The sequence below is a fragment of the Pieris napi genome, chromosome 8, assembly GCF_905475465.1.
Source record: "Pieris napi chromosome 8, ilPieNapi1.2, whole genome shotgun sequence".
NCBI classification, from domain to species: Eukaryota; Metazoa; Arthropoda; class Insecta; order Lepidoptera; family Pieridae; genus Pieris; species Pieris napi.
This window is the reverse complement of record NC_062241.1, coordinates 12,606,789-12,619,190: the sequence shown is the minus strand read 5'-3', so window position 1 is coordinate 12,619,190 and position 12,402 is coordinate 12,606,789. Positions and strand designations below refer to the sequence as shown.

The following is a 12,402-nucleotide window of genomic DNA, read 5'->3' as shown; positions in this document are numbered from 1 at the left end:
CATTTTGCTTACTGCTTCCGTTGCTATTGGATTGCTTCGTAGTTAAAAACTGTCCCATAGCCCACTGGGGTATATGACTTTCCGGCTGTAATTTATTATATTTTTTTAGCTCATCGAAATGTACAAAATGGAAGAATCCGAGTTCGACATGGCGAGCAAAGCCGAGTTCTTAGCATGAAAGTTCCCGGACATTGCGCCTCTCATTCAACAAATGACTTGACAAGTGACGAGTGATCTTTAATTTTAAACGTTATCAGTGCACTAACATTTAAAATAACACCATCATTTACGTACAGATACCGGCAAACTTCTTGAGCATTAAACAAAGGAATGGGGGAAAGTTTGCGCATCGTACACATACGAGCAAAAAAAGGGTCTAACTATTTTATTTTACTGTAGAATACTTTTTACGTATATAAGTTTTAAAAATAGTTAGTTTTATTTTATGTAGATTGTTGACTTGGACGCAGCGCGGGACACAAAGTCTCAGTTTCCCGCCGAAGTGATACCTAAAAATCGCTTCTGCGCAGTCAAGGACATTTTGTTCAAAATGTTTGCCGGTATCTGTACTTATTTCTTTTTTCCGTTAAATTACAAGAATTTATAAAAAAATTACTACGCCTACTAGTGACAAAAATAGGTTTATTTTTCAGAAAAATCATTATAGATTTTCAATTTTATTAAATTTTAAATATAAGTTTAATGTTTTAATGAATTTGAGCATTTGTTTCAAAGTTCAAATATTCGTTTGGTAAATTTATTTATTGGTTTGTTCCTGTTTCGAGTGGTTTTTGTTATGTTTATGCACTAATTTTTAAATATGTTATTATTATAAAATGTTCCTTCTAAACTGTGAATACTAATGTAAGTTAATAATTAGTTTTAAAATTATTATAAGGGTAAAAAACTATTTAAATACTGATTATTAATTCCAAGATTAATAATTGGGAATTGAAAAAAAGTAAAATGTTTATCATGCCATGCTTAATAGTTTTTATCAACTACTTATTTTGGGAACAGAACATTTAAATTAAAGTGTGAATGCACTTTGAATTTTTTTTCTAGTTTATAAAAACATTAACCATGAAACATAGTTTTTAAAAACTTTATGAATTTGTAAAGTTTAATTGTTCTTTTTACGGGTAATAAGATCTAATATTTCAAAAATTATTTCATTAGACTTAGTGCGTAGACCCTGAAGACCCAAAATATTCATTTTCTTAATCTCTTATTTTGTAAGATAATAAATACATAATTGTAACTTAAATATTGTACATCTCACTGTCAATCTCTAACTTCATATTTAGTGGACCAACTATTAAAAAGTATAAATTTTCTCCTAATTTTTTAAATTATAAAATATTTACTAACAAATAATTTATCATAAGTACTTAAATTTTGTCAAGTACATTATCTAGTCAATTTTTATGAGCCAGTGACATGTTACGAGAATAATTTATATGAATTTTACCTGTTAACGTAATTGTAAAGGTTTAAAATCTTAGCACATAGTATTATAGTGAGAATAGCATAAGTTTTATTAGTTTATCATTATTGCTAAATTTATAAAATAGTTTTTATCGCTATTTTCAGGCCTATAAATGGGTGAATTTTCTTTTATATAAGGTTAAGAAGTGTTATCAGTATTAGTGTTAAATTTTATTGCACCTAATTTTATTATTGCACTCCTTATATTTATATGGATGTAATATTATTTATCAGGAGTTAATGTAAAGCATATATTCTAAATTACAATAAAATTTGTATGACTGTATGCAGTTGAATATTTTTAAAAACTGTTGGACACTGAATTTGATGGCCATGTTACAAAATGTATAGAAACTCAACACTAATTCAAACTATTGTTCGTAATTACTGGAGTGGTACAAGTTTTAGATTTGGAATGTGGGCCCTTAGTGTAAATTACGATTAAAACATTCTTTATGAAAAATAATTAATCTTGTAATATTTTCAATTACTTAAATTTAAAAGGTTTTATAAAATAGACATGTTTCCAAAGATTTATTTAATAGTTTACTAAAACTAAATAAATTATACTAATTTAGAATGTGTACACAATTTTTTTAACTCCCTTCATCCTTACTTTTTAATACTCCTTATTTTCTTCCTTTCCTTATAGAGACTTTCATGTTGGACTGAAAGATAAAAATCTAATATATTCAAGGATAAAAATCAAAATGTGGTCAAAATCACTTTTTGACATTCAAGACTTTCATATTGCATGAAGAAAAAAGCAAAGGTCTAATAAGGTGAAATAAAATTCTTAGTGATAATCGAAGACTTGGTCTAGTACAACCAATGGTTATATTTATAAGTATTTATTATGCAAATGTAACTATATAATTCTTTATCCAAAAATGCAACAACTACTAAAATATTTAATATGTTTAGTATCTGCTTACATATTTTATAAATTGAGCTAATAATTACTTTCATTGTCATTGACAGTAAATCAAGTTTTATACAAATTCCTTTATAACTCAAATAAATAAAAGTGATATACCTATCACTGTCATATATATGTAATGAACATTATATGCAAAAATATCTTTGATTATAAATTTATGCAATATTTTGACAAATGTATATAATAATCTTATAACTTAAAAATATAAACAGCAAATAGCTTAACATTACAAACATTTAATGTTTAAGTTAAGACACACAACTAAATCAAATTATTATTTGATGTAAATTAAAATTTTGGATATAATTGCATACTTTTTCGTTAAGTAAAATTTAACACTTGAAATTAAGTTTAAAAAATCAACTATTTAAAAGAGAGATTTTTGAGGCATTAAGTTATTTTTACTCACTATATGGGTCAAAGCGAATTAGTTCCAATTTATCCCCAAGCCGCTCACGTATTGAATTGAATTTATGCCCCGATACAACACTTTCCATTAAAACCATTATGTGTCTGAAATATAATTATTCATATGAGAATTTATTTTGTAATATTTCTGCTGTTGTTAATACTCATGTGTTAAGACAGGTTATTAACTTATTTAATACTTACTTGCTTTTAGCTTTCTTTAACAAAACATTCGTTAACAGCATTGTGCCTTAATTAAAGTAAACGTATAAATCTAAATTGTACTTGAAAATTGAAATACCAAATCAAGCAATATCAATACAATACATTGAGTGGAAACTATTAACTAAGAATCGAAAAGTACAGGTCACAGATTAGAAATTAGAAAACAAAAAAATCATATCAATAGATATATCAATCGCTATATTAATCGCTTGGCAGCTGGCATATGTCAATTTACAATTATTCAATTTCACCACATTGATTAGTTTATTAAAATTTGGTCTATTACTTGTTAGTGTATACTGGAGGTTCTACGATATGTATTATTTTGAAAATTAAAATAATAAATATGTTTTTAATTGATTTTAGATTATTTAGCGCTACTACAGTTGCCGAGTTTACGTTGTATAAAATTAACAATTAATTTTGACACTTGACAGCGGGTACACTCACGTCTCACTTAGCCACGTACTGTAAAAAAGTTATAAAAACAAATTTAAATTGATTGGACTTCAAATTTAACACGTCTATTATGGTTGACTTAAAATACGTTCATTGAGCAAATAAAGATTTTTCTACCATAAGCAATGATAATTGATCAAAGTAAAGCAAATATCTCTATAAACTGGTAACATTTCAAAATACAAACTTGTTCAAGTTGTTCGTGTCCGTGAGCCGAGTGCGGTGTGATGATGAACTTGTGAACCGGCGCGGCGTTGTGTAGTTGGCGTTTTAGTTTGTGTAAGGTTTTTTGTTAACCTTTTATTAATTTTAAATATCACAAATGAATTAATCAACTAAGATCAGTGTGAACTTTTAAGTATTTAGTTTTCTGTAGTGTAGTTTGTGGTAAATAAGAACAATGATAAAAAACGAAATGAATGAGAATGGCGGCGTCGACGCCAATGTGTCACCGACCAAACTCATGGTCAATTATATTCCGGAGCTGATGACACGTGATATGATGTATGCTCTCTTCTCGGCGATGGGAAAGATCGAGAGTTGTAAGCTTATAGCCAACAGAGGGTACGGCTTCGTCGAGTATGAGAAGCACGAGGATGCCGAGAAGGCGCGCGCTGCTTTTAACGGCCTCTTAATGCAGGGGAAGACTCTTAAAGTCTCATTCGCGCTCCTCAATCCCGAAAACAAAGTAAGCCATAAGCCGGATACGGAATCGAATCTCTACATCAGTAACCTACCTCCAGATATGACTTTGGAGCGGCTCAACAATCTTTTTAATCAATTCGGTAATATTACTAATAGTCGCGTCTCGCAAGGGATCGGTTTCGTGTGCTATGAAGCCAGACAGCAAGCAGAGGATGCTATCCACAACCTGAATGGTCAGACACCCATTCCTGGTGCGGGGCCGATTGTAGTCAAATTTGCAAATAAACCCAATGCAAACAAAACTGTAATGAGGCCCATTCAGAGAATTGGCATGTCAGCTGCACCCATTGCATATAACGGTGCGACGGCTGTCTTTAACGGCACTACTCCAGCATTTAATGGTACTAACTTAAGCGCAGCATTTGGATCACGACCAGCCGCATTTGCACCTGGCTTTCCCCAGGCTTCACCTCCTCCATTATTACCGTCACCTGGAAAAGCTCTACCTTTTATAAATAAAGGCCAACAGCGCTTTAATCCAATGGCTGCAACCAATCACACACCAATACCATTACTGGGAGCTCCGGCAAGTCCTGTCCCTCTCCTAGGTACAACTGCAGTTCCACACCAAACAACAGTGTATGTATACAACATTGGTGAAGACACAGAAGAGTTAGCACTGTGGCAGCTCTTTGGCCCATATGGTGCAATAGATTCAATAAAAGTGATCAAGGATCCAGAGACAAAGAAAAACAAAGGTTTTGCATTTGTCAACATGCGTGAGTATGATGAAGCTGCTATGGCCATCCAGGCCCTGAATGGCTACACGCTCAATGGACAGGTTCTTTCTGTTAGCTTTAAGACGCAAAAGAGAAATAATATGTAGGTTAACGGACGTTATAAACGCCGTTTGTGATTGTTGGGAGGCCCAAAGCTTAAAGATTTTCATTCCAATCTCAAGAATATTTTTGTAGTCGAGACGTGAGATCCTCTATGTGCATTTCAAATTAGTCACATAAGTATTTTTGTAAGATTTAATATAGTTTTCTACTGGCAAGAGCGCAACATGACTACCTGTGAGTAGAGTTGGCTTAACATTATCTTATATGTGTACTTTATCATATGATATGGTATCTTATTATTTGACTATGTATGGCCCTGTCGAATTGTATGTATTATGGTTGGAGCAGGGATAGCCTGCCTGTTGCCCTCTCCGCCTGAACCCTCCAGGTATTTTATTTTGTGTAAACAAGCATTGTATGTTTTTTTTAATCTTTAATAAACTTCATGTTTAAATATTGTGTATTGTATATTTCTCTATTGATTTTCTATATTCAAATCCTCATCCCACCCCTATCTACGTATAATAATATACATAATATTCATAATAAGTATAATTATTATTTGTGGCAGTAGTTAACATTTACATTATACTAGTATTTTATTTGTATTGTTCAACGGCAGGTCCGCTGTGTAAAATTGCTTGAATATTGCATGTTGTGTAGTAGAGAACGAAAATAAGATTTTATTTGTTTATATTACCTCAGTTTTATAGCCACCATCATTGTGTACGCCGACATTAGTATTTTTTCTATTTAAACAATCTTTTCGCTGTAAGTCACGCTCAAAATAACGATCACTAAACCGTATTCACGAAAACCAAGTCCCCCCTATCTGATGGTGACTTTAGGATGTGTTCACATTTAAAGTTAAAAGGTTTCACAAAACGGTAGAAATGCTAATAATTAATTCTGAATTGTTGTAGATGCCTACATAAGAAATGTATATTATCGTGGCGTGTTTGCGCTCCAGGAAAAAGATTAGATATGAAAGTACAATGGTAGAAAAGCCACTATGACTAATTCAAATTACTGCCACAAATCAACATAAACATAAAAAATATTGTCCTTAGAATTAAATTAAGTCCATGGCGTGGCTAAACATCGTTGGCGATTTCAAATCATATATTATGTTCAAATTTAAAGTGCAGCGATAGGCTATAAAATATTGGAAACCACGCGTATCGTTAACGTTCTTTACAACCTACCTATTAATAATAAATATTTTAATTTCATGGCAATATTTGCGATAAACGTACAATAATATAGTTATAACGTAACATTTACAACATTTTGTTGAACTAAACTAATCAATATAGAAAGATAACAGTTGATAATGCCAACTAATACAGTAAAAAAGATCTAACAGTCAACTGGCTGAATATATTGATTTTCCTTTTCATACTCGGTGGAGCCGTCGTCTCATCTGTCCTTTTCAAGGTCATTGGCTATAAATATTCGTCTGAACTTATGTCGACGACCTTTCCTCGGCTTAGCTCTTCGGCGCAAACCGTCTCGATCTCAAATACTTAAAGACTGATTACTTTAACTAATTAGGTTTTCAAGGATGCCATGATACTAAGACTCTTTTTATTTAGTTACTACAATGGTTTTGCACATTGATTAATATAATGAATGTCTTGTGATCAATAAACTGCTTCATTTAATAAGTCAATTTATTCTTGGTCGTTGGAAACGTACATTAAATTTAATATCTTATGTAGACTAGTGGTGTTTATCATAAACTTTTTTAATATGAAGGTTTTTCTGAACACCGTAAAACACATCGCATAACTGTTTTGACGTGTTCTTCTCTAACTGATAAATCAATGAACAAATATTCGGAACTTATTTGAATAATCCTCCCATAGGGCAGACGTTTGGGTTTGTCCTAGTAATATCGGATAAAGGTATCTTTGTGGATAGTTGTTTCAAATTGTTTTCCAACGTTATTTTTGATGGACTTTTTTTTCGACGATATCTATTATCACTGAAACAATACGATAGTTTGAATTGTAAAACCCATTTTTTTTATTACGATACGCATGTAGTTAAATTGTATACTTAATACCAATGTGGTAAAATATATAATAATGAACCGAAATTGGTGCCGTCTGCGCTCATTGCTACTTTTGATCGAGTTCCGTGTATTAATTATTGTTAAAACGAGTTTTCAAACCGACTGGTGTTTCGTGAAATTTATTTAAATTGATAAGGTTATACGTAATCTAGGTAGAGGCATGGATTCTTCGTTGAAACGGTGCGTAGACTATTTATGGCAGGAACAAAAACAAGTTTGCTTCGGTAACATGCCTATTTGTACAGTTGTAACAATAGCAGTTTAGATCGCGGTCAAAATATAGGGGAATATTTTACCACGTCACGGGTGTGTTTAGGATCTGTTTAATTGAAAAACCATTACCTGTTATTTCGTTAATACCAAAGTTGAACATGCCGCTTTGACTAGTTGATTTCTAAGAATTTGGAGTTGCCAACAGGCACGACTACTAAGAGGAAGGAAGGAATTAAATAAGCTATAAACTATTCTAGGACGCACCGTAATTTAGGAGGATAGGAAAATTTAACATTTGATCAGTCTCAATTTGATGTTTTTGCAAAAAGTTCCGTTGCTATCTGACTGTTCCCTTTAGCTCGGCGTATGTTTATATGCAAATGCTTTTCTATCTATATTCGTATGATTCGTGCATTGTTGGCATGGCAAGCTTATTGATTATTATAAACTTTCGTTTAACGAAAAATTATGTTTATTTATATATGTTACATTATTTGTATATTTTGTTAAATATTTGAATACTTTTCCTGTATTGACTTTTGCATACTGACACACTCAATATTTAGCCTGAAAAAACATTTATGATAGCATATGACTTCATTTCATGGAGGTTTACGAGCTTCCAGAACCACTGTTCTGGAAAACATTGGTCTGAATCTTATGAAGATTTTGGAAGTTTCATATTAGATCGTATAAGTTTTTGTAAAAATTTCGATAATACTATATTATGATAAATCGTCGTTAAGTAGTTGTTTTGGCAGCGATCCACGAGGCGCTAACAAAGCAACCGTTGATGAGGCGTGGCCGTTCAACCGTGGAAAATAAAACTTAGTATCCTTTTCACAACGAAAACATGACAGTTTTATGTTCGCTGACTTATTTGTTACTGTATGGAGGTCACATAATTAGACATTTTTGTTCCACTTCACGTTTTCCAGATTATGCTGAAGAACGACAAAAACCGTCCATTAATGTACGGAGGGTTGACTTTTGTATTTTTCTTTATTTTGTAATGTTTTACGGTATATTCAGTAATAATGAATTATTTCCTTAACAAGAAAAAAAACCACAAAATTTTAAAGGTACTGTCGAAGATATGTTCCACTAGTCATAGAAATTTATGAATATATAACTTATACTTTGTGATATATTCAGTTAATATTTTTAGATTATAGAATAAGAGGTTAAAAACCAAAATTACTAAACCAAATGGTTTGAAACTAGTGATTAAACGAAGCTTCACTTATTGTTTAGATCTAGACATTCGTAAAGGACAATTGTGATAAAAATCATTGACATTTTTCTTTGAGACGTGTACATAAATAGAATTTTAAGACACGATTTTATAAGTAAATTTATATTTTATATGTGCACTACATACTATAATTATGCAGAAAATAAATTGTTCTTTTTATACTTTAGCAAAATGTTTTATTTTCTCGAAACCTCAGTTCCTATAGCAGGGAAATAAAGTATTTAATATTTTACCCTTGGTACAATTAAAACAGCATTATTAAACATTGCACATGTTATTACTTTCTATATTTTGCCTCCAATGGAAACCGGAAAAATCTTGTGACCTTGACAATTAACATGCAGGCTATAATTGGCTGTGACCAAACAAATGCACTAAATGCTACACAGTGTACAAATATCAGCTAGGTGGCCAGTCTGCCGATTGTTTACGGAAGTGAGGGTTAAATAATAGTCAAGAGTAAAAAGCTTAATCTATTTTATTTGTCGGTTTAACGTACAGACGTAAGGCATTCTCCCAATACATTGGCACACAGAACCTTCAATACTTTCGCTCACTACGAGCTCGATATCACCCCACCATGGAATGTTTAGTTCAAAATAATGGAATGCCCGGATTTGCACTCTTACAGAGAAGACAGTTTCTATGATTAAAGTAAGAATTTAGCATCTTCTGAATAGATCTTTGCTAGAAATTCAGATTATTATATTCCATTAGATAAGAAAAATGGAACGTCTTCAATGACAGGCAAAGAGCGCAAAACCGTTGTAACCAAACAAAACTCAAATAAAAGTAAGACTAGACGTTTTAAGTAATTGCGCCGTGAATATTTACAGTTTCGTTACGTTGACTCGAGAAAACAATTTGTGACTAATCTGAAACTTATAATACGAGAGATTCTTAACATAATTTGGTTAGGTTTTGGTTTGTACTAAATAAATAATTCAAAGCGCAATATTGGCACAGACAAGCTCAAATTACGCGCTACTTAATGATCAAAATATATACATATAAATAATTTCTTGATTGAAATACTGTATCCAATACTGTTTCACGACGTTATAAATAAAAATAATGGACGCAAAAAATTCCCGCATATTGCACAAATAAAACCGCGATATTTAAATCACATTGCATAAAGTCTGTCATAATACAAAATATAATAATGAAAATGCCAATTCCTGACCTTCCACACTTCGCCAGCAAACATGAGGCACTGGTTTCGCTAATCATATCAAAGCTAATTTTTATATTACTTTTGATATACACCTTACATTTAATTACGCTAGTGAACAATGTAAGCGATCGGTAGTCGACGCAAGTTTTCAAATTCCTCGATCATAAAAATATCTCTTTCGCTCAATATTAGCGACTTCGGTCGATCACAACTCGTAACTCGTCAAATCCAACATTAACAGTACAAAATGCGTACCTAATATCGACTTTAATATCAACGTATTGTCACAATGAAACTATTAGAAACGTGTTATTTTGTTATTACTTATTTACGTAATTAAATATACAGTAAATTCGTTTGTTTAATCCAAAGCGTAGGGGAAACATTCTTAGCGCCAAGTCTCTTCTCACATGAAGGAAAAAGCGATCTGGTAAAAACAAACAATTTTAATTATATGAATCTGAATAAAATAACACGTTTCAACAAAATGCATCTTTTATGATGACGCCGACTAGTAACTTCGATTTCCACCTAAATATAACTTGAATACAAAAGCCACTAAGACTACGCAGAGTGGCCGATCGTGCCATAGCCACCGGAGTGAGAAGCTCATTCCACATTGAAGGCACGGATATACGCCAAAAATTATCTGAACATTGTCGCTTATCATAAACATACAAATTCATTAGAAAATTTACACATTTTTTTAATTCAATGAAATGACATCACTCTAGTATCTACGGCTCCAGCCAAACGATATTTCAGTAAAAAATATCAATACTTTGTACAAAATGCGATATAGTTTTAAATATACACACGAATATAGTTCTACATACCTTAACATATTTGTACTATTTATTAAGAAATCTTAAATGCCAGTTAAATAAATGAAGCTTGTACATTGCGTATTTACACTGTACACGTGTGCCTGACAAATATTCGAGTACGAGGCGACCGTCTTTAAATAAATGACACGCTAAAAGGGTTTGAAAGGCAGATTTCATTATTTCAACTCTGCTTCACAACTCTGACGATAAAACATATTTTTCTCCGTTTGTTTTGAAAAATCAATGACTCAAAACAGCTTTTCAGCATGTCAATATAAGTTTGCATATAAATCATTTATCTTAAAATCTCAAAGACCGTTCAGCCGCCAAATCCTAAACTTATAATCTCATATACATTCATTTCATTGTCAACATAATTGTTTCACTAAAACACAAATTATACATTTAACGAGAGTTTAATACACATCTTAAAGTATACAATCGCGGTGAGCGAGTGTAACGAATCCCAATTTTAATGGCATTTAGTGAGTGCGTGTGTAAAACATATTTTATTGTGAACTAATAAAAGCGTGACCGATATCATTTTCTTATTAAACTTTTCTACGCTTAGTTTTTTTGTAAAATATTTTCTCGAAAATCGGAACATTGACGACAATCAAATTCTTAAATATCAGTTCGTCCGTCAGCCATTTCTGATACCTAATCACGTCGTTATATAAAAATTAATCTAAGAGATTACACTTCAAATATCGTGGCAAAAAGCCATGAACAACGTTCAATATTAGCACAGGGTCCACCAAACGAGTCAAAAACGTGGAAAGCACAAACCGTATGCGAGTAGAGAGAGAGAAAGAGAGATATCTCCGAGACACCCTCTAAAGCGAGGCCGAAACGTCGTCCGACGCGCCGTGCGATCGTGTATCACACGAGGTAATCGTCGAACTTCGTGAGCCTTCGCTACGAGTGCCGAGAGCCGCGACGAACCACTCCTTCTTCCAACGCTTCGGGACTGAATCTGTAAGACACGATTCACATTCAAGTCACACTATTATCACTAGGAGATAAGGTAAGTGGAACTTTTAAACACTAACTCGCAAGTGGGACTAACCTGACTCTGGACTGCGACCCGATGGAGACGTCCCTCGCCGAAACGTAGGAGCTGTCCGTTTCGCTGGTTAAGCTATCCGGCGGGGTGGGGTTGGTGGGGGTCCCTCCCCCGGAGCTGCCCCCGGACGCCGACGACTTCTTGTATTTTTTCAGACTGGACCGTAACTTGGTGGGTGCCAATTCTAGCCCCAGATTCGCCGGTCTCTCGGCTTCCTCCCGATAGAAATCCCTCGGAAGGGAGTAGTCGTTCTTTCGAGGATACTCGCCTTTGGGGCGATAGTCTTTGGGGTACTTTTGGAATTTGGGGGAGAATTCTTCCGGGTGCGAATTGGACGCGGAGGAGTTCGACGGGGTCCGTCTATGCGTGAATCGGTAGTCGGGGGTCGATTCCCGGTACTCGAAGGAGCACTCGTCGTACCCGTAGTACGGGTGTTTGACCACGTAGTCGGCGGTTCTATCGTAATAGTCCGGTCTGTAGAAGAAGTCCTGTCTCTCTTGGGAAGGGGAAGGTTGGAAGTTTTCTCGGTAGTTCTGGTACAAATCGGCTAAATGATCGGAAGTGGAGGAGGTTCTTCTGGGAGAGGGAGTCGGTTGGGTCGAAGTGTAGTTGGTCCCGAGACCGGAGGTGCCGGAGAGCGGTTGAGCGGAATGGCCGTAGCCAGAGGAAGAGGAGGGGTGCGCGTAATGCGTGGGAGAGTCCGTGAATCGAAGAGGCTTTTGTTCTTCCGCTTGAAGGCTTGATATCTGAAATCAAATTGGAAAATCTAACTAATAGCTA

The 12,402-nt window shown here is 33.7% G+C and overlaps 4 protein-coding genes across 9 annotated transcripts in view; 2 read left to right on the top strand and 2 right to left on the bottom strand.

The window, feature by feature from the left end:
* LOC125052055 (1-phosphatidylinositol 4,5-bisphosphate phosphodiesterase) overlaps positions 1 to 1,196 on the top strand; it is a 51,819-nt gene extending 50,623 nt beyond the window's left edge. For all 3 annotated transcript variants that reach the window (XM_047652708.1, XM_047652709.1, XM_047652710.1), the window contains exon 22: positions 110 to 1,196. In XM_047652708.1, coding sequence (XP_047508664.1) covers positions 110 to 178 — 69 coding nt within the window. In that variant the 3' untranslated portion in view covers positions 179 to 1,196. The remainder of the gene's footprint in view (positions 1 to 109) is intronic.
* Positions 1,197 to 2,011: 815 nt separating this feature from the next.
* On the bottom strand, positions 2,012 to 3,202 carry LOC125052061 (39S ribosomal protein L33, mitochondrial). Its single transcript, XM_047652722.1, has 3 exons — positions 3,041 to 3,202; positions 2,838 to 2,941; positions 2,012 to 2,156 (listed from the first exon to the last, which is right to left on the bottom strand). Exons 1-3 carry the CDS (start codon positions 3,079 to 3,081, stop codon positions 2,101 to 2,103), a joined length of 201 nt encoding a protein of 66 aa, XP_047508678.1. The 5' UTR covers positions 3,082 to 3,202; the 3' UTR covers positions 2,012 to 2,100.
* A 333-nt stretch (positions 3,203 to 3,535) lies between these two features.
* On the top strand, positions 3,536 to 5,463 carry LOC125052059 (ELAV-like protein 1). Its single transcript, XM_047652719.1, has one exon. The coding sequence runs from the start codon at positions 3,921 to 3,923 to the stop codon at positions 5,049 to 5,051; it is 1,131 nt and encodes a 376-aa protein (XP_047508675.1). The 5' UTR covers positions 3,536 to 3,920; the 3' UTR covers positions 5,052 to 5,463.
* Positions 5,464 to 9,012: 3,549 nt separating this feature from the next.
* Positions 9,013 to 12,402, bottom strand: part of LOC125052057 (mitogen-activated protein kinase kinase kinase 11) — a 46,656-nt gene continuing 43,266 nt past the window's right edge. For all 4 annotated transcript variants that reach the window (XM_047652711.1, XM_047652713.1, XM_047652712.1 and 1 more), the window contains 2 exons: positions 11,626 to 12,368; positions 9,013 to 11,532 (listed from right to left, as the gene is read on the bottom strand). In XM_047652711.1, the coding sequence (XP_047508667.1) occupies positions 11,475 to 11,532; positions 11,626 to 12,368 (801 nt within the window). In that variant the 3' untranslated portion in view covers positions 9,013 to 11,474. The remainder of the gene's footprint in view (positions 11,533 to 11,625; positions 12,369 to 12,402) is intronic.